General features: G+C 36.4%; 1 protein-coding gene across 1 annotated transcript; it reads left to right on the top strand.

The window, feature by feature from the left end:
- The first annotated feature begins 816 nt into the window (after positions 1–816).
- On the top strand, positions 817–17956 carry HDAC3 (histone deacetylase 3). The gene is made up of 7 exons (XM_089645183.1): positions 817–1370; positions 2071–2259; positions 6805–7079; positions 8708–8895; positions 9729–9872; positions 13160–13269; positions 13876–17956. The coding sequence occupies exons 1-7, from the start codon at positions 1130–1132 to the stop codon at positions 14031–14033; spliced, it is 1305 nt and encodes a 434-aa protein (XP_089501309.1). The 5' UTR covers positions 817–1129; the 3' UTR covers positions 14034–17956.
- The last annotated feature ends 1052 nt before the right edge of the window (positions 17957–19008 follow it).

The raw sequence follows: 19008 nt of genomic DNA, 5'->3' as shown, positions 1-19008 counted from the left end.
CTACGTACTCACTTGATACAGTATCAGATACGTTACAGGTTACACGGTTAGGTGAGTACCCGGCTTAACGTCTACTTTTGACCGCAAGGACCGCAGGGAACTAAAAATTGCAAGCGACTTGAAACACATGTTCACACGTCTCGATTCGGCGGGAAAATCGAACGATGACTCATACTTGAATAACAAAAGTAGACGGACTTTTCGTTCAACTAAAAACTTGATCAACTCTGTTGAAAGGCTGTTCACACTTGTCGATTAGCTTTCAAGTGTCATTCAATTCCGACTTGATCAACTAATATCGCTCTGTGTGAATGGGTATTATAGAATGAACTGACAGTTGAAGAGATTTTTTTTCTGACTTTTGCACCGGGTTTATATGTGTAGTTAGTATAGGTTAGTAACATGGATTAATAACAAACCAACGTATCTTTAACTGTCAGTTCATTTTCTACAGCGCGGCCTGTAAATCGAGATGGCGGTGATCAAAGCCATCGTTTCCGAAGACTCCATAAATAAACCACTCACCTCACTCACTCCCTAAGAATACCTTACTCACAATCACACTAATTGCGAAGATATATTAATAATATATTAACAAATGAACATGTATTACATTTATATAATTATACACAAATTTCGACTACCATAATACGGAAGTGTGTCTAGTGTGGTAGTCGAAAAGCATGTAAAATGTATACAAATATATTTTACGAATAAAGGAAAGAAAAAAAAGAATTTTCTCGTGGATTATTTTACTCAGTGCCCATTTCCATAGAAGTATTGTCATAAATAAATATAAAAATATCCACAGAAAAAGTCATTTTGACGCAGCGTCGTTTCGCTGTTTATTTTATTTTTATAGAGAAATATAGTTGAATTCATCGTTTTTTTGCACAAGGATGCATTAATAATAGTAAAATATGAATTTTTCGTCAAGTATTTCATCAAATGCGTTAAAATCAAAGCGGCCCGAACGGTGTGAGGTTTGTGGTATCTAACCTTAAATCTGATATGATAAAAGATTTCGAGCTTACCATAAGATTGTTTTGCATTGCTTTCGTTCTGTTAATAATTCTGCTGCTTAAGGAATACTTTTACGCATCTGTGTTCTAATCATTAATCTCCCAAGATGAGTAACAAAAAAGTGTCATATTTTTACAATGCTGATGTTGGAAACTTTCATTATGGCCCCGGGCACCCTATGAAGCCACATAGATTGGCAGTAATTCACAGTCTGGTGTTGAATTATGGACTAAACACGAAGATGAAGATATACCGGCCGTACAGGGCCTGTGCACATGATATGAGAAGGTTTCATAGCGAGGAATACATTGAATTCCTTCAGAGGGTAACGCCGCAAAATATTCAGAGTAAGTTATCAATCAATTTCATTTACAGTATGATGGCCTATTTTATTTCACTTTTGATCTTTTCTACTCACTGTTTTTCTCAATTTACCGCTATTCACATTCACTGTACGCTAGAATAATTGGTAAATATTTCCCTAACTGCCGTACTTTTAGTAGCCACAGATTATGGAAATTACACTTGGTTTCAACTTATTTACTACAAGAAACGGTAATTATTTACCTACGACTACCGTTTGAGAAAATATTCCGTACATGTTAGGTTAGGTTGGATTAGGTAGAATTAAATCACAAACCAGTCTATACAAACCTAGCGTAGCCCACAAACTACTTGAAAACTGGGATATAACTCTAAAGGGGACGCGAGCAGGTGTTACTAAAGGGGCAATTTTTTGTAGTAGTAAAAACGGTAGTCGTAGGTAAATATTTACCCAAGAAACAACTATTTATGATTTATGTCAGGTGAGATGGTAAAAGATGCATTAAAATTCCATTTTTCTCAATCAAAGTTAAGTTTGAAGATAGGGAAATATGCATAAATTATTTAAATAGCCCAAACTAATAACCTAATTTGTTGCATGCAAAGCGGAATTCAGCAAAATTACCAATAATTTGAACATAGAATGATTTTTATCAAAATTATCTCTGTAGGTACCTACAATGAAATTCCACTAAAAAGGTGCTAAATAATTTATTTTTTTAGGTTTCACCAAATACCTACAGCACTTTAATGTGGGGGATGATTGTCCTGTGTTTGAGGGACTATTCGACTTTTGTTCCATGTACACGGGGGCTTCCATGCAGGGGGCCATGCAACTAAACAATGAGGACTGTGATATAGCCATTAATTGGTCAGGGGGACTCCATCATGCAAAGAAATTTGAGGCCTCAGGTAATCTATTACATATCTAGGAATCCTTTTATTAAATTATTATTTTATGGAAAGTGCTGCAGAAAGTCAGCGGCAGCCGCCTAAGCGTTATGAGGGTTTTGTGTTTATTTAGAGAATCTTTAAGTGTCACACAGTATAGCATTAACACTGAAAATTTCAGTGGTCCTGCAGAACATATTGTTTTATTATTTTTGAATTGCTGAAATATATATAATGATATTTTCCTTGTGATTTGAACGACACAGTCAATTAAAACACAATTGAGTTTCTCTGTAAGGAAAGAAGAGGTTTATTTTGCTAATCTCACAAGATTTACATAAAGAAAAGCATTCAGTAACAAAACATTACCTGTAAGGAAAGAAACGACATTTAATGTTATTAATTGTTATGTCAATTCCTTAATCACAATCACGATAGAAATTACCAATTATTCCCATCAATCTGCCTTGTCACAACCCATAGATTATTTTTACTATGTCTTAAACCATAGATTACGAAATATCGAGTCGACTGTGTAGGTACTGTGGCGCACATCCAGCCAGTGACAGTCCACGACACACACAGCCACAATGACGAGACAAGCTCGGCATTGCCTTGAATAAAAGAAAATTATATTTTTTGTTACATATATAATATTATTGCCATATTAATTTTAACATACAAAGAGAAAGGTCATTAACAAAACCCTATCCGCATTAATAGGAGTTAAACTTAATAGCATGTCTCTAGCGGATTTGCTGGGAACTCGCCGCACATACCTCGATTTTAACACGTTGAACGCCATTGTGGAAATGAAAAAAAATTACCATTTTAAATTTGAAAAAAAAAATACTCAGATGGCATCAGCGACCATCAAAACGTATTCCTTTTTTTTTTTTACCAAAATTTTCCATGAAAATCAAGAAAATTAACTGCGGTCACCGGTGACCGTCATGGCGCTATGGGAGAAAAATGACGATTTTAGTTATGAGGTCACCGGTGACCTACATGGCGTTCAACGTGTTAAGGTATTTTCAACCTTCAAAATTGTTCCTAGCATTCTAAAATATATTTTATTTGCTTGACAAGCAAATAATGAATTTGATAGTATTATTGTCCTAGCGTCTGGACGATGTAGGCCCTCTGATTGGTCAAATTAAAATTGTCTGTTTCGGGTAAATTCAGCTAACTTGAAAATTAAGACACGATTTCATACTAAAATAGGATCGCCTCATAATACGAGATTTCTTCAAGAGCATCGTTTCTGCTCATATAATTTTTGGATAATATCGAAGAAAATATGTTTTAGAAAGTTCATAATCCATTGGATTAATTACATTACAATGAAAATTATCCACAGTTACGTGATTATGTTTGACGTTTATAAAAAAATCACGCGTTCCTTCAATGGCCGATACGCACGGCTATAGATGGCCGACAGAGCGCACCTCTGGCGGTATAAAAACGAACCAAATGAATAGCGCGAATATTTAAATATGCAGCTCACAATATTTGACTACTTACGATTAACAAGCGTTTAATAAGAAGATTTCTTCTCGAAACTTATCACTTTGTAATGGCTTTTTTCATTATTATTTATATATTTTTTTTGTTTATTAATTATATCTGCTTTTATATTAACACGTTTCCTCATTTCTAAAATTTCAAAATTATTTATAGTGAAGTATTTTAAGACCTGAAAAAAACAAATAGCATATAACCATAAAACAATATATTCATAAGACAAATAGCATTTAATAACGGTTATTCTAATAAATTGATAGTTGAAATAGATAGATAGAAGAATTTTTTTATAAACTCTCTTTTAATAAAATATTTCTTTTAAATACAATATAATTCTTTTAAATATTTTCCCACTCAATTGGTCTTTCCCGTCTAACGATATTGTAATTCCTAATTATTATAAACCCAGCCTACTCTCACCCCTCCCCCCACCTTCCACACCTTCTTTCCCAATTGCAATCTATATTTAATTTTTGACTTCGGTGTATACACAATAAAATGTAAACATTATATTTATTTATTTGACAATTTGCATAGCGCCGCTTTTGTGAGATATCACCTCAGGGGCGCTATATTGTAATAATCTACCTTTATATATAGATTTTTACTCTCCTGATGATGTTGTATATATAATCTAACTTTAAACTTTATTAGATACAGTAACAGTTGTAGGTAAAGAATTACCACCAGTTGGAGTAAAATTAACACCTTTTAATTAAACCGACTGCTAATCTCATCCCACAATTACCCTCCTTTTATTCATAAACACGGGTACAATTAATCAATATGTAATAATCTATTATTTAAGTCAACTTTGTTATAACTATCTTTAATTGTGACAAACTAAACGATATTGATTCAACTTATAGTCATTGACGGTTGTAACACATATTTAAGCACTGCAAGTCTCCTATGAGCTAATTATATTAGGTACCTAAGATAACAGTTAATATCAGTTGTAGACATGTAGTCAATAATAGTGTTTAATTTGAAATAATCCATCACAAATACGTAAAATTTAATTTATTCAAACAACTGTCATTCTTATTATGCGTAAATTTAGCATGTTATTATTATTAACTCCCTCCTGTTCCGTGTTTTAACAATATATATACTCACCCTCTCTCTGTGAATGTCCTAATATCTATCTTTTAAATGTAACTGTTGTTAATAACACTTGGGCAAACAAATGGGCGAAGCCCAACCAAGAGCCGCCCGCAGGGCCTAGCAGAAAAAAACCCGCGGAGCTGGTTTTTAACTGCTAGTCCTAATATTATTCTAGCTTGTCATTTCATCACTTGCAAACATATTTATTTTATCTGTGAAAAAAGTGTGTCGCGAATTCCGTCTCAAATGTCATAATTCAGATTTTCAAAAGTCATGACAGGGAATTTATTTTCAGGAAAGCCTCGGATGACTTATTTTTACTGTGAAGAACGCTGAATTAGCTTGAAAATATAATAAAATTCAAGAGTATTTTCATACATCTTTATTATACTATTATCTATCTTCTATATAAATGTTCGTTTGTTCAAAATTGTAAATCTCCGAAAGTTTTTCACCGGTTACTTTAAAATTTCGACACAACTTTGCATTCAAATACGCATGTGTTTTTATATACCTGTATTATATAGGGTGTATCGGCACGTACTCGACAAACTTTAACCAGCTATTCCTTAGCACATTTGGAGTAAAAAATGTTATGGGCACTTTGCTGTGCGGTAACATTTTTTTTAATAAAAAATTTACTATTCATATTTTCACCACATGTCACCAATTTTTTATCCTTTGTCAAAGTTTGAAAACCCGTCTGGCAATATTTTGTTCAAGTTTCGTTGAATAATGTACGTACGTACCTACGTTGGCGCGCTTTTACAATCACAACGAAATGGCACGGCACCATTCGTCTCATTTTTAACTATTATTATTTAGTGTGTACGAAAGAGCGAGGACACTTTTTGACACACTTGCTAATAACAGCTGTTGAACACGAGAAACAATGCAAATGACAGTGACGGAGTGTGGATTTTTTAATTTATTTTTTGTTTTTAATGAAAAAAAATGTTACCGGACAGCAAAGCGCCCATAACATTTTTAACTCCAAATGTGCTAAGGAATAGCTGGTTAAAGTTTTTCGGGTACTTGCCGATACACCCTGTATAGATGTCACCTGTGACAGGTGAAAACATGCTTTTTTGAAAAACAGCGCCATCTGTTGGACGTAAACGCAAAACGCGCTATTGTTTATCTATCTGCACAGACAGACTGAGTCACAGCAACGCGTGGAACGGTACAGCTAGTATTTGTTATAAAATCAGAGAGAGAAAACATTTATACTATAGTTCACTAACTACGTAGGAAGATATACACAATTATTAAAAATATATATATACATTATCTGGTAAGACAGTACAATTTACAAAATCACCACTTTGCAAAACACATGTAAGTTATTACGAAAATAGTGTCAGCCGGCGCATGGCGGGCCGCTCTCCATTTAGTTTATTTTTTTTATTTTTTTTTTTATAGTGAATACCTCACAAGAGTCCCAACTGCTCCCGTCTGGAGCCAGTGAGACTATGGCATCCCCAATTGGGGGATGTTGTGAGGCTGAAGGTAAGTGGGGAAGGGAAAGAGGAAGGTGGGGAAGTACCTGGCTATTCAGATCTAGTCACTAAACACAGCTAAAGCCATTTGGAGCAACGTTTCAATTCTGAATGGTGGTCTTACACCAGGGCGATACTGGTAGTATCTTCCACTCTGGAACGTGCCGCAAATATACTATATATTATTTTAATTAATTAATTGTGAAATAACACAAATTAATCAAATAAAATTTATTTGCGCACGCCGGGTTCGAACCCGCGACCTTCGGAATGGCAGTCCAATGCGTTACCACTGGACTATGCCGGCCGTCAAATAGTTGGGCATTTCAATGGTTAAGAGGATTAACGAGGGCAACACGGTATCATTTCTACAAAAATAAACAGTTTTCACAACAATCTAGAAATTCGCCCTGATAATGTATTGTGGTTATTCCAGGTTTCTGTTACGTGAACGACATTGTGATCAGCATCCTGGAGCTGCTGAAGAAGCACCCACGCGTGCTCTACATTGACATTGACGTGCACCACGGTGATGGAGTGCAGGAGGCCTTCTACTTTACGGACAGAGTAATGACCGTCAGCTTCCACAAGTACGGCAACTATTTCTTCCCCGGCACGGGCGACATGTACGAGATGGGTGCCGAGAGTGGACGCTACTACTCTGTCAACGTGCCGCTCAAGGAGGGCATAGACGATCAGAGCTACGTGCAGGTAAACACTTACATAACCCCTTTATTTTTAATCTCAAACAACAACTTAAGGCGATGCCATACGTAGTAATGCAAAATCATGTGTTTTTGGTTTGAAAATTTGGTCGCCTAGAAATGTTTCAGATGCTTTCATTAAATATCGAGTATTTTTTAGATAAGTCTTTTTATAAGCCCAGAAAAAAATAATGTATAGGCCTATGAAAACTGCTTTAAAGTTCAAAATCTCCTACTTACGAACCCATTTTCGGTTATGATTTTATTGTATAATGTGGCAAATTAAGTTATTTATAAAATGATCGGAAAAAAATTAAATATTTATGCCTGAACATCCACAAAATAAAATAAAAGGCACTTTTTGGCCATGTTTTTTTCTTGCATAAATTAAAACAGGCGGTGTTAAGCGGAAATTTAAACCTTATCGCCATCTACGTAAGGGTTGTTATTGATAGCGGCTCAATTTAAAATATTACACAACGTAGTGCATCGCCTTAACATAGCGTTTGGAGTATCAGGCCCTAAAGCTTTTATACTTTCTCTTACCACTAACAACAATGGCAGTAATCGTAACGATATGTAATTTATAAATTTAAATAAGTGTGTTAGTCTCAAGTCTCTAGTTTTAAGTCATAGTCGTAAGTTATATTATAACATTATTGAATTCCACAAGCCGAAGATCGACACTTTGTCGGTGGATGTAGTCATCGGCGAATTCCCCAGTTCGAAGATCGATGCCAGATCTAAGCGGAGATGATGGTGGTGAAGTGGTCGAGGCAATGAAGTTGGTGGTTCAACACTGCGTTGGTGGAGACCAGACTTGTAGATGGTGTTCAGTACTGGGGATGATGTTGAGTCTTTCTGGTACACGACCCGAAGGTGGGTTGACCTGGTCGACAGATGATGCGAGCTTGGATATGCTCGCTGCACGGGAGATGCAGGCGAAGATGATGCAGGGCCAAGGTGCAAACCAGAGATGATGTTGATGAGGGCCTAGGCGCGTGGGGGGCACAGGCCAGGGATGATATCACAAGGCCAAGGCTGTTGTAATCCTGCGGAGTCAATGATTATCCTTACCCTCTCCTTTATGTTCATGCAACGCCTGGCGTAGTAGGTCCGTGGCCCATGGCGTTGAGGTAGGAGCGGGACGTGGCGCAGGGAGCCGGTGCGCGGGATGGGGGCGACGCACGGGACCGCTTGCTCAGTAGGCGGTTGGCGCCAGTTTCCCGGAGAGATTGACCGCATCGGTTTATCATGTGTGATTAAAATCATGTTTTTAATAATAATTTCTCTTCTAATAACCAATTCACTATTACATTAGTATAATTCAATATATTTGTGTTATTTTTTCAGTTTTAATCCATTAATAATGTCACATTATGAGTAATATAGTTTCATCAATGCGAGATTATTTCCTACTATGATTTAAGATTTTCACGGCCAAAAGTATTTTTGTTATTTGTTATTGGGGTGTTATGCCGTGTTGCGCTAACTCCTTCTTTAGCCAACGTTTCGGACAGCATTGCAGTGTCCATCATCATGGCAGATGTGTTATCACATATAACACATCTTCCCTGATGATGGCTAAATTAGCATTTGTGACTGCCAGATCTTGACAAATTTGTTGGTCTCCAGGTGTTTAAGCCGGTGATATCCAACGTGATGGAGTTCTACAAGCCCACGGCCATCGTGCTGCAGTGCGGGGCCGACTCGCTGGCCGGAGACAGGCTGGGCTGCTTCTCGCTATCCACGCGGGGACACGGGGAGTGCGTGAGGTTCGTCAAGGAGCTCAACGTGCCCACGCTCGTTGTCGGCGGTGGAGGGTAAGCAAAATAGATAAAATGCTACACGGATATTGACCTCTTGCATTGAAATCACATATAGCACTCTTAGTAGTAAGCAGAAAAGATAAAGTGTCACATGCATATTGATCTATTGCACTGAGATCAAATGTAGCACTCTTGATAGTAAGCAGAACAGAAATCACATCTAGCATTCTAAGTACAGGGTTTTCCAATAAGAGGTGTTATTTTGATTTTCAATCGTAAAAGATCAATGGTTTCGTTGCTTGTGTGGCACGTAGCGCCGTCTTGTTGAAAGTAAACGTTGTCCAGATCAATGCCATCCTTTTCCGGCCATAAAAATTCATTAATCATCTCTCGATAGCGCAATGCATTCACCGTAACTGTTGCTCCAGCCTCATTTTCGAAAAAGTAAGGTCCGATAACTCCGCCGTACCATAAACCGCACCAAACAGTCACACGTTGAAGATAGAGAGGCTTTTCAACAATAACTCTTGGGTTTTCCGAGTTCCAAACAATTTTGCTTGTTGACGAAGCCACCGAGGTGGAAATGGGCCTCATCACTCAAAATGATTTTCATTTTATTAACTCAAGTGAATTTTAATAATTTCAATGCGTTGTTGAAGCGTGTATCGTTCCATTTTTATTAATGGCGTAGTTTCTACTTGTCAAATGTCAAAAAATGACAGCTTCAAAAGTAACATCTACCGAAATAGCGGGCTATTCAAAATAACACCTCTTATTGGAAAACCCTGTATTTAGATAGTAAAATTAGAATTATTTCTTTTGGTATTGAATTCAAATTTGGAGTAGTGCCTATCAGGCAGTGTGTGTATATTTGTGGATTGTTGCAGATATACCCTGAGGAACGTTGCGCGGTGTTGGACCTATGAGACGTCCCTGCTGGTGGATGAGAACATATCCAATGAACTCCCGTACACGGAATATCTAGAATACTTCGCCCCCGACTTCACGCTGCATCCTGAAATAGCCACAAGGTTTGTTATTTATTTATTTATTTATTTATTTACGGACAAATAGTCCATTAACAACATATTAATAACACGAATAAGTTTTATAAACAGAGATGACAGTGAAAGGAGAGCATATATAAATGAGGAGCGAAGACAATAACAATGACAATAATAATATAAAAGTAAGAATGGGAGATAATAATAAGTCAAAGCATGAAGATGGTTCAAAGGGCATTAGAAATTAGACATTGCGTATTGACTGTCGAAAGTCATTTAGGCATATACCACAAAATTCAATGCTTTGACTTGACAGTGAGTTGACAAGTCTCGACATTCTGGACAAAGGAGAATGGTATCCATAATTGGTAGAATGTTGATTGACGAACAGCAATTCATTATTTCGGAGTCTACGGGAAGGGATGTTGAATTGGATAAGTTGCAACAAAGCAGGTGAGTCTGTAATACCATTGATAATCTTGAATATGCAAATCAGATCAGTGTCCCTTCTACGTTTCTCCAAAGAAGAAATGTTTAAAGTTTGTTCAACTTCATCATATGAGTACTCTCCTCTTTCAAGACCCAACCTCCAAGCGATTCCTCGTAGGAAGCGATGTTGTACGGATTCTATGTGACAGATGTGGACAGCATAGAAAGGAGACCAAATAACACTAGCGTATTCAAGGTGAGGGCGAACTAACGAGCAGTAAAGAGTTTTAAGGGTACTTATATGTTTAAAGTCAGAGGTTATTCTATGAACAAAGCCAAGTAGTTTAAGTGATTTGTTAACAATGTTGTTAATGTGGTCACGGAAAGAAAGTTTGCAGTCTAGAGTGACCCCAAGATCCTTGATAGATGTTACAGTAGATAAACAAACATTGTTTATCAAACTGAATAGGTTTTTTGGTTCTATAAAAGGACAAAATTTTACATTTATCAACATTAAGTTCCATGCAGTTTATTTTGCACCAATTATTAAACGAGTCAATATCACGTTGAAAATGTAAGCAGTCAAGGTAGGATTTAATTATCTGAAGAATCTTATTATCATCCGCAAAAAGCCAGAAGCGTGTATGAGAAAAAACTTTGGTGATGTCGTTAATAAAAAGGTTGAAGAGAAGCGGGGCCAAATGAGCTCCTTGGGGAACGCCGGACGTTACGTCAATGTTAAAGGATTCAAAGTTGTTTATTTTAACCCTTTGTTTTCTATCGCTCAAGTAAGAGCGAAAGAATGATAACAACGGGTTTCTAATGCCTATAGCATAAAGTTTGGCCATGAGAATCGAGTGATTTACTTTATCAAAGGCTTTGGAGAAATCAGTATAGAGTACGTCAACCTGAGTGTTGTCTTCCAAGGCTTTAACAATGGTATTTGTAAAGGACAATAAATTAGTTGTTGTAGATTTCGCCGATCTAAATCCATGCTGTTCATCAATCAGAACATTTTTGAATATAGGAGTGATTTTCTTTGTAATTATCGACTCAAACATTTTTGGAATACAAGATATAATTGATATTGGTCTGTAATTTTCAATGTTTGACTTGTTCCCGGACTTAAAAATGGGTCGAATATATGAAATTTTCCATGAATCAGCAAATGTTCCAGATGAGAGTGATAAGTTGTACAACATACAAATTGGGTTAGATAATGAATATTTACATTCTTTTAGCAAGATTTCTGGAATGCCATCAGGTCCGGTACTTTTTTTGTTAGAAAGTTTACTTAAAGATTGGTAAACCTCTACAAGTGAGATTTGGCAATCATTCAAGTCAATGTTGTAGTCATAGTTGAGTGGAGGGATGTTGCATGAGGCACCAGAATATACAGAGGAGAAGTGTTTGGCAAAAAGGTTGGCGATATCAAGACCGTTAGTAGCATGAGTTTCATTATAGTGCATACTAGAAGGAAGATCATTATCAGTACGCTTTTGCGCAACAAATTGCCAAAATTGTTTAGGGTTTTGCAGTAATTTTGACTCAGTAACTTCTACATAAGATTTATAGCATTTGGCTGATTCGATTTTGGACAGTTCCCTTAAATGAGAAAATTTTCGATACAAGTTTAAGTTGCCAGTGTCTTTAAATAGCTTATGAGTTTTCTTTTTTTCAATTATTAACTGTTTGAGTTTTGAGCTAAACCAATTTGGAAACTTGGGTTGATAGTAACATCCCTTAGGAACAAACAAATCTATAGCGCGTGAGACGCATTCATTAAATTTAAATACAGCGTCATTAATATCAGATTTTAAAAATAGTACTGACCAATTAATCTGGGAAAGAAATTTGTTCATATTAGAGTAGTCACCATTAAGATATTTGTAGTGATAAGAGGCACTTGGTTTCAAAGAATCTAATTGGAAGAAATTAGTGATGTTAATAGAGAGAGGTGGATGATATTTATCTATAGGTAACAAAGAGACATCAGCTTCACTTACTATGATATTTGGTATGCTAGAAAAAATTAAATCTACAAAAAAATAAATACTAAATCTGCACAAAAACATGTTAATCTTAATGAATCTCGATTTGTTTCACAATTCAAGGTTAGATAAACCTCTATGCATATAGAAGAGTGTCATCTGATTTTATTTCTCTGTTTGAAGTTCAAATAAGAACACTGAAGTCTTCAATAACAGACGCTTGTTTTTTTTTGTTTTTACTGCACAAAACTGCATTTCACTTTATTTAATGTTACAAAGAGTTAAATTATTCCCGACCCGGACAAAACACTTTTACTAATGGTCTGTCGACCATAATGACTGCTTGTTACTATTTTATAGGAGAGAAGAAGTGAAAAATCCAGTCGGCGAGGCTTTTTATAAACTAACCAAGTAACACACATTGACAAGCTAATTGTAAACAATTGATAAAGCAAAACATCTGTTTCATCTGTTAGCCCTAGTTTTACCTCTGACCGCTAGGTGGTAGGCAGGAGCCTGTAAAGTAACTGGTGGTGAACTTAGCTAATGGTTCGTACATTTTTAACAACCACTTCTAATAATAATAATAATTTTCTACCGAGCTACATACAGGGGTTTTGCAATGCAATGTAATGTAAAAGAGTATACTATAGTCCAAGGTCTGTAAAAAAACATTACTGTTGATCGCTTAAATTGACGCCCATGTGATTCGTAAATGCACTTTTTATTGTATTAAAAATGTATGGGAGATATTTTTTTGTTTAACGCATTCAAATTTCACAGTGGAGATTTTTAAAATATTGTTTTTTATTCATATTAATGTTTGTCTTTCTTTAAAAAAAAAACGGTTAATCATTTTGCCAAATTTATCGTTATTTGTGTTTTTTTTTTCAGGCAAGATAACGCCAACAGCAAACAGTATTTGGAAGCAATTACAAAACACGTTTATGACAACCTAAAGATGTGCCAAAATGCACCCAGCGTCCAAATGCATCATGTACCAGGTATGTCTGATTCTGTTGTGCCAGTTACGATTTAAATTTTATCACTTATGACAGCTGCTAAAATCTTTTTGGACTTTTCATCCAACTTGACAATAAACACCACAATACCCAAATAAGCATTATTGAATACAGTTATTGTAATGAATGTGCAACTGAGGTTTTGTATGATAGAGACTGCATGAATGCGATACAACTATAGGAATACAAATAACGAATTTGAATGGTTGTCCATTCTCTCTTCATTATCACCTGTCAACATGATTGGGTTACTTTTTCAAGAAAGGTTCGATCATCGGCACCCGAGTTCCGTGATGGAGGACGGTGTAGCGAGCTACCATAGATGTATGAATTTCGTAGACCAGGCAACTCAAATCTCATCCTCGACCGATACACCACTCGATCCATAGAGATTTCCGGGTATTCAGTTTTCGATTTCGCCATCAGATTTAATTAATATCATAGCCTATTCAAGACTCGCATCAATAAATCATAAATTGTTAAATTTAACAGCACGGTTTTTTTCTTGTTGTGGTTTTTCAGTTTCTTCTCGTCAATTCAAAATATTTTGGACAATCTGACAATGTATTTATATTATGTATGTTTCAGGTGACGCCTTTAAGAAAGAAGAATGCGTAAAAGAGGAGCCCGACCCGGATGTGCGAATCAGCCAGGACGACGCCGACAAGATGGTGGACTGCAAGAACGAGTTCTACGACAGCGAAAAGGACAATGACAAACCAAACGTGGAGCCGCCAGCGCAATAGCCGTTTTCCAGAATTCCACACGCACAGAAGTGATACACATGACCGTTTCCTGCCAAGACGGAACTTTCTGTTTTTGGCACATTGACTGCTACACAGATTTAAAATATGTACAGTTGAAAATAGAACTGCAAGTTTTTGCGTGGCTTATTTGCTGGATTCATAGTTGAGTATCTTAACCGCTCCATTACGGAGGTCCCCAATAGAGCATGTTGGGAGATTGGCCAACTGGGCAATAAGAAAAATAAAAGGAATGCTGTTGGTTTAGGTTAGGTTGAGAGGGGCGTTAACGATTCAATCGCTAGCCCCTGCAGAACTTGGAGTTTTTAAAATTTCAAATGTGTTTTGCTTCTAATATACAGGTTGTATCGGTACGTACCCAACAAACTTTAACCAGCTTTTCCTTAGCACATTTGGAGTAAAAAATGTTATGGGCACTTTGCTGTCCGGTAACATTTTTTTTTAATTAAAAAAAAAAATGATAAAAAAATCCACACTCCGTCTCTGTCATTGGCATTGTTTCTCGTATTCAACAGCTGTTATTAGCAAGTGTGTCAAAAAGCGTCTTCGCTCTTTCATACATACTAAATAATAATAGCTAAAAATGAGACGAATGGTGCCATGCCATTTCGTTGTGATCGTAAAAGCGCGCTAATGTAGGTACGTACGTATATTATTCAACAAAACTCGAATAAAATATTGCCAGGTGGGTTTTCAAACTTTGACAAAGGATAAAACAGTGGTGACATGTGGTGAAAATATTAATAGTAAATTTTTTATTAAAAAAAATGTTACCGCACAGCAAAGTGCTCATAACATTTATTACTCCAAATGTGCTAAGGAATAGCTGGTTAAAGTTTGTCGGGTATGTGCCGATACACCCTGTATAGATGTAAAGTACAGAGTGTATCCGCACGAAAAAAGATTTTCACCGGCGATTATTATGTCTTCTTGCTGTCTGATCATATTTTTCAATTAAAAAAAAAACACATGTCGCCAGTGAGCGTAATGATCATCATATGATACGCACTCTGTCTCGTTCCAGCAGCACCACACAGACACGACATATTACGCTTATTTGTTGTGACGCATGGCAGTGTGTTCAGTGGCAGCGTTTTTTTTTTTGTAATTGAAAAAATATCATCGGACAGCAAAATTACTTATATATTTTTACTCCAGATATGCTGATTGTGGGTTAAAATCTTTCCAGTACGTGCTGATACACCCTGTATACAGAGCTGTTGAGAGTAAGATAAATAATTCAGTAACTTAATTTTCTAAATAAAAATTTTACTAAACGGCTTTGAAATAAACAATGCTAACTGCGCTGTAGTTGCAAATTTTATCTGTGAATCAATCAATTATATTATGGCCCTGAGGGAGCACTTCACAGGCTTTCTTAAAAGACCGGTTTGTACAATTTTTGTAATGTCACTGATGTAGGTATTTACTCCACACTGTCAAACAGGGACAGGTGGGTGGAGGAAATCAGGAAAATATGTTAGAGGGAGATGCGTATAGTTGCGTCAACAAGCGTTCGCTCTAATTTGGCACCACACAAAAGTTTCATCTGCCTGGAACCAGTGGAACTATGGCACCCCCGCATGGGGAATGTTGTTGAAGGAGAAAGAATATTGGAAAGCACCTGGCTATCGGACCTGTTCACTAAACATTGCTAAAGCTACTTTAAGTAACATTTCAACTGTTAATCTTACTATTTTTATATATTGACATGATTAATGAAAATAGCCTTGTATTTGTTGGTTTTAAAAACAGATCTGTTGAATTTATTACATACAATCGATAATATTTTTTGTTGCTATACAGAAATATGTATATGGTTTATCGACACTATTGTTACAACATTGTTGTAGGCATTGGAAGCTGAGGTGGTTTTATGATAATGGATCTTTTTAGGTATCGCAGCTAGAGTTGACCCAAACATAGCACTTATACAGATGCATTGCTTTCATACAGCATGTTCCAAACTCGTTATTCGACATTGGAAAAGAAAATTCCAGTCAAATTGCGAAATTTCGTTCACAATATATAAAAAGTATTCGCTCGTAAACTTTTAGAATATTCAAATTTGGTCAGTGTACATTTTTGTACCTTTCTCACTAAAAACAATAATAAATATCATAAACGAGACAAAAGGCTGTTTCTCGGTGATGTTTGGCAAGGTCATCGCTGTTGGAAGTGTGTACATATACAGAAATACTCACAATTTTGAGACCCTTCTCCCACAGGGATACGCAAGTGTCTGATACTCGACGATTCAAGTACATATATTTTATGTTGGCAAAACTTATGTCAAGACATTTTGTAACAATATGTGTGCTTTAAATCATCTCTAAGAAGAAAACAGTCGATAAATAATGACACGATTTCAAAATGACAGCTATGGCAACTGTTTGGTTTTGAGTGAGGTTATGAAAGCATTGTAGTTTTAATGTTTTGAGAATTTAACAATGATTGGTTGCGACAATGACTGGTGCGAGTGAGTACGCAACATGACTATCAGTTACATACATGCGTATCCCTGTGTAAGCAAGGCCGGCCCAGTGTAGGCGCAATTGGAGCAGTGCTAAGGCCGACTTGCCAAGGCGCTGATAATTCCTAATACAGCGCCTGAGGTTTTTATTGGTGACAGGCGCCGTTTGGCTCAGGGCCCAAATGTGTGTTGCTTGGGTTAACTCTAGTTGCACAACCTATGCTAGTTGAATCTATGAAAGCAAATCATTCATTAGTTTTAGATTCGAGTGTGGAAAATTGCATTTATTTGGAAATCCATTAAGGGACTTCTTTCTAATGCCCAAGTTATTTTGGCTGATATGAAATATGTTTCCTAACAATTTGTGTGCAATTTGTCAGATTAGAAAAATGTTTGTCTTGATTAAAATCAGAAGTAAGAAGTGGGAACTTTAGATCATTTATTATTTGGTTGTCCCTTTCTAAACAAATATCCTATTCTATCGAGCCTTATCTAAAAATTGCTTCTTTTAAGTCTGAATTTGACTACAATCTTCCATATAATTTTGAAATTTGCCCATACAAAATTGAATTACAAATTCACCATCCCTCTCTCCATAATTTGAAAAGATGGCCTAGAAAACTCTTGAAAGGTGAAAGCCAGAAGCAATTGGAAAACAAAAAAATATATTTTTTTGCACAATCCTAACGACAAGATCATGTTTAACTCGGTGACCGGATAAATCATCAAAATGATAATTCATCACATCTTTAAAAAGTTATATAAAGTCATGGAAAGTGATGAAACAAAAACTTTATTAACTGGGTTAAGTAGGTTAGGTTAAAATTATTATTTTTTTTCTACGTTTTTAATGACTTTATATCACTTTTTTAAGATGTGTTGAATAGTCACTGTGTTGAGTTAGCATGGAACCGATTAACTCATTTCCAACATGAGCTACGAAGCTTTGAATTATCAATTTAATCGGAAATTTTTATAAGATTTTTAATTGTCAAAAAAATCTTGAAATCTATGGTTCTTCATTTGGCCACCTGCATAATTAAGTATGTCAATCTGTATGCAGTCATTTGGAAAACTTTACAAGTAAAGTTAAGAATATTCTCATCAGCGTTGTGCGAAAAGTTTTCATAAATGATTTAAATCGAGAAACATAATGAAGACAGATTGACTGGCCCATGTAAATTGGGCACAAGCTGGATTGCTGTCAGTAAAAATACTGAATTATATTTGTGATTATGTATGTATTTAAATTTATTTAATCATAAAACTCCTTGTAAATATTTTATACTTTCTTTTAATGTACATACATAAAAATTTTTTTTTTAACAATTTTATTTATATTGTAAGAAAAATTATATAAGTGATGAGTGTAACGCTTCATAAATTTATTGTCAATAATTATATAGTGTAAATATACGATTAAATAAATAAAATATAGGAATGTGTTAAACATTTAGGAAGTGAAATTTTTTTTTATATTTGATTTTACTTCCTGTCCCTTACTTTTAATACGTGCACAAGAGTTTCAACTATCCACAGCTAGTGGTAGGTAATGGTAGGTGCAGGCGCAGTTGGAGCAGTCCGCTCCAAGCGCCGGCTTGCCAAGGAGCTGAGACTACCTAACACCTAGCACAGCACCCTTGAGGTTTAATTAACGCCAGGAGTCGTTTGGATCAGGACCGGCCGTAGCCGAGATCCTCCGTGGTCAAGGGGTAAGGCTCTCGAATACTAATCTGGAGGTCGCGGGTTCAAATCCCGGCGTTCGCAACTAAATTTAATTTAATTCATTTTGTGATCTTTAATTAATTAATTGAAAATAATATATACAGGGTGCGGCAGAGAGAATGGACGTTTTTGAGATGGGTAGTACTCTCCCCCTCCATCTACGAGAGAGGTGGGGGGGTGTCGCTTGACTCGTTAGTTCCTAGCATTGTTTTACCAGTTGTCGTCATGGAGCCGTGGACGGTGGAGCACCGCGTTTTCGCCTATGATTGTTTCGTCCGAAATAATGAGTCAGTCACCGTCGTACAGCGTGAGTTTCGTCGCCACTTCAACATTCATCGGAATAGAGCTGTTCCCTCTCGAAACACCATCCTTCGTTGGGTTGAATCACTTTGCAGGCGTGGTGAACTGATCTACAGAAGACCAAGAGGAGCTCCGCGAACAGTTCGAACTCCTGAAAATGTTGAACGCGTTCGACAAGCCTTTCTTCGCAGTCCGACTCGATCTGTCCGGAAACATGCTGCTGCACTTCGCCTCAGTGATCGTTCGGTAAGGCGAATTTTGCATATGGATCTCCGCTTTCACCCCTATAAATTGGCCATTGTGCAACAGTTACAGCCCGGAGATTATGCACAACGAATGAACTTCGCACGTAAGATGGAAGCACTGATCGATCAAAATGAGAACCTCACTTTTTTAATGAGTGACGAAGCCCACTTTCACCTAAATAAAACATTTGAATTATTAGGGCGATATTCCAAT

The sequence above is a fragment of the Hesperophylax consimilis genome, chromosome 22, assembly GCF_061612785.1.
Source record: "Hesperophylax consimilis isolate HC1 chromosome 22, BYU_Hcon_1.0, whole genome shotgun sequence".
NCBI classification, from domain to species: Eukaryota; Metazoa; Arthropoda; class Insecta; order Trichoptera; family Limnephilidae; genus Hesperophylax; species Hesperophylax consimilis.
Note: the sequence above shows the minus strand (reverse complement) of the source record. Positions and strands in the feature narration are given on the sequence as shown.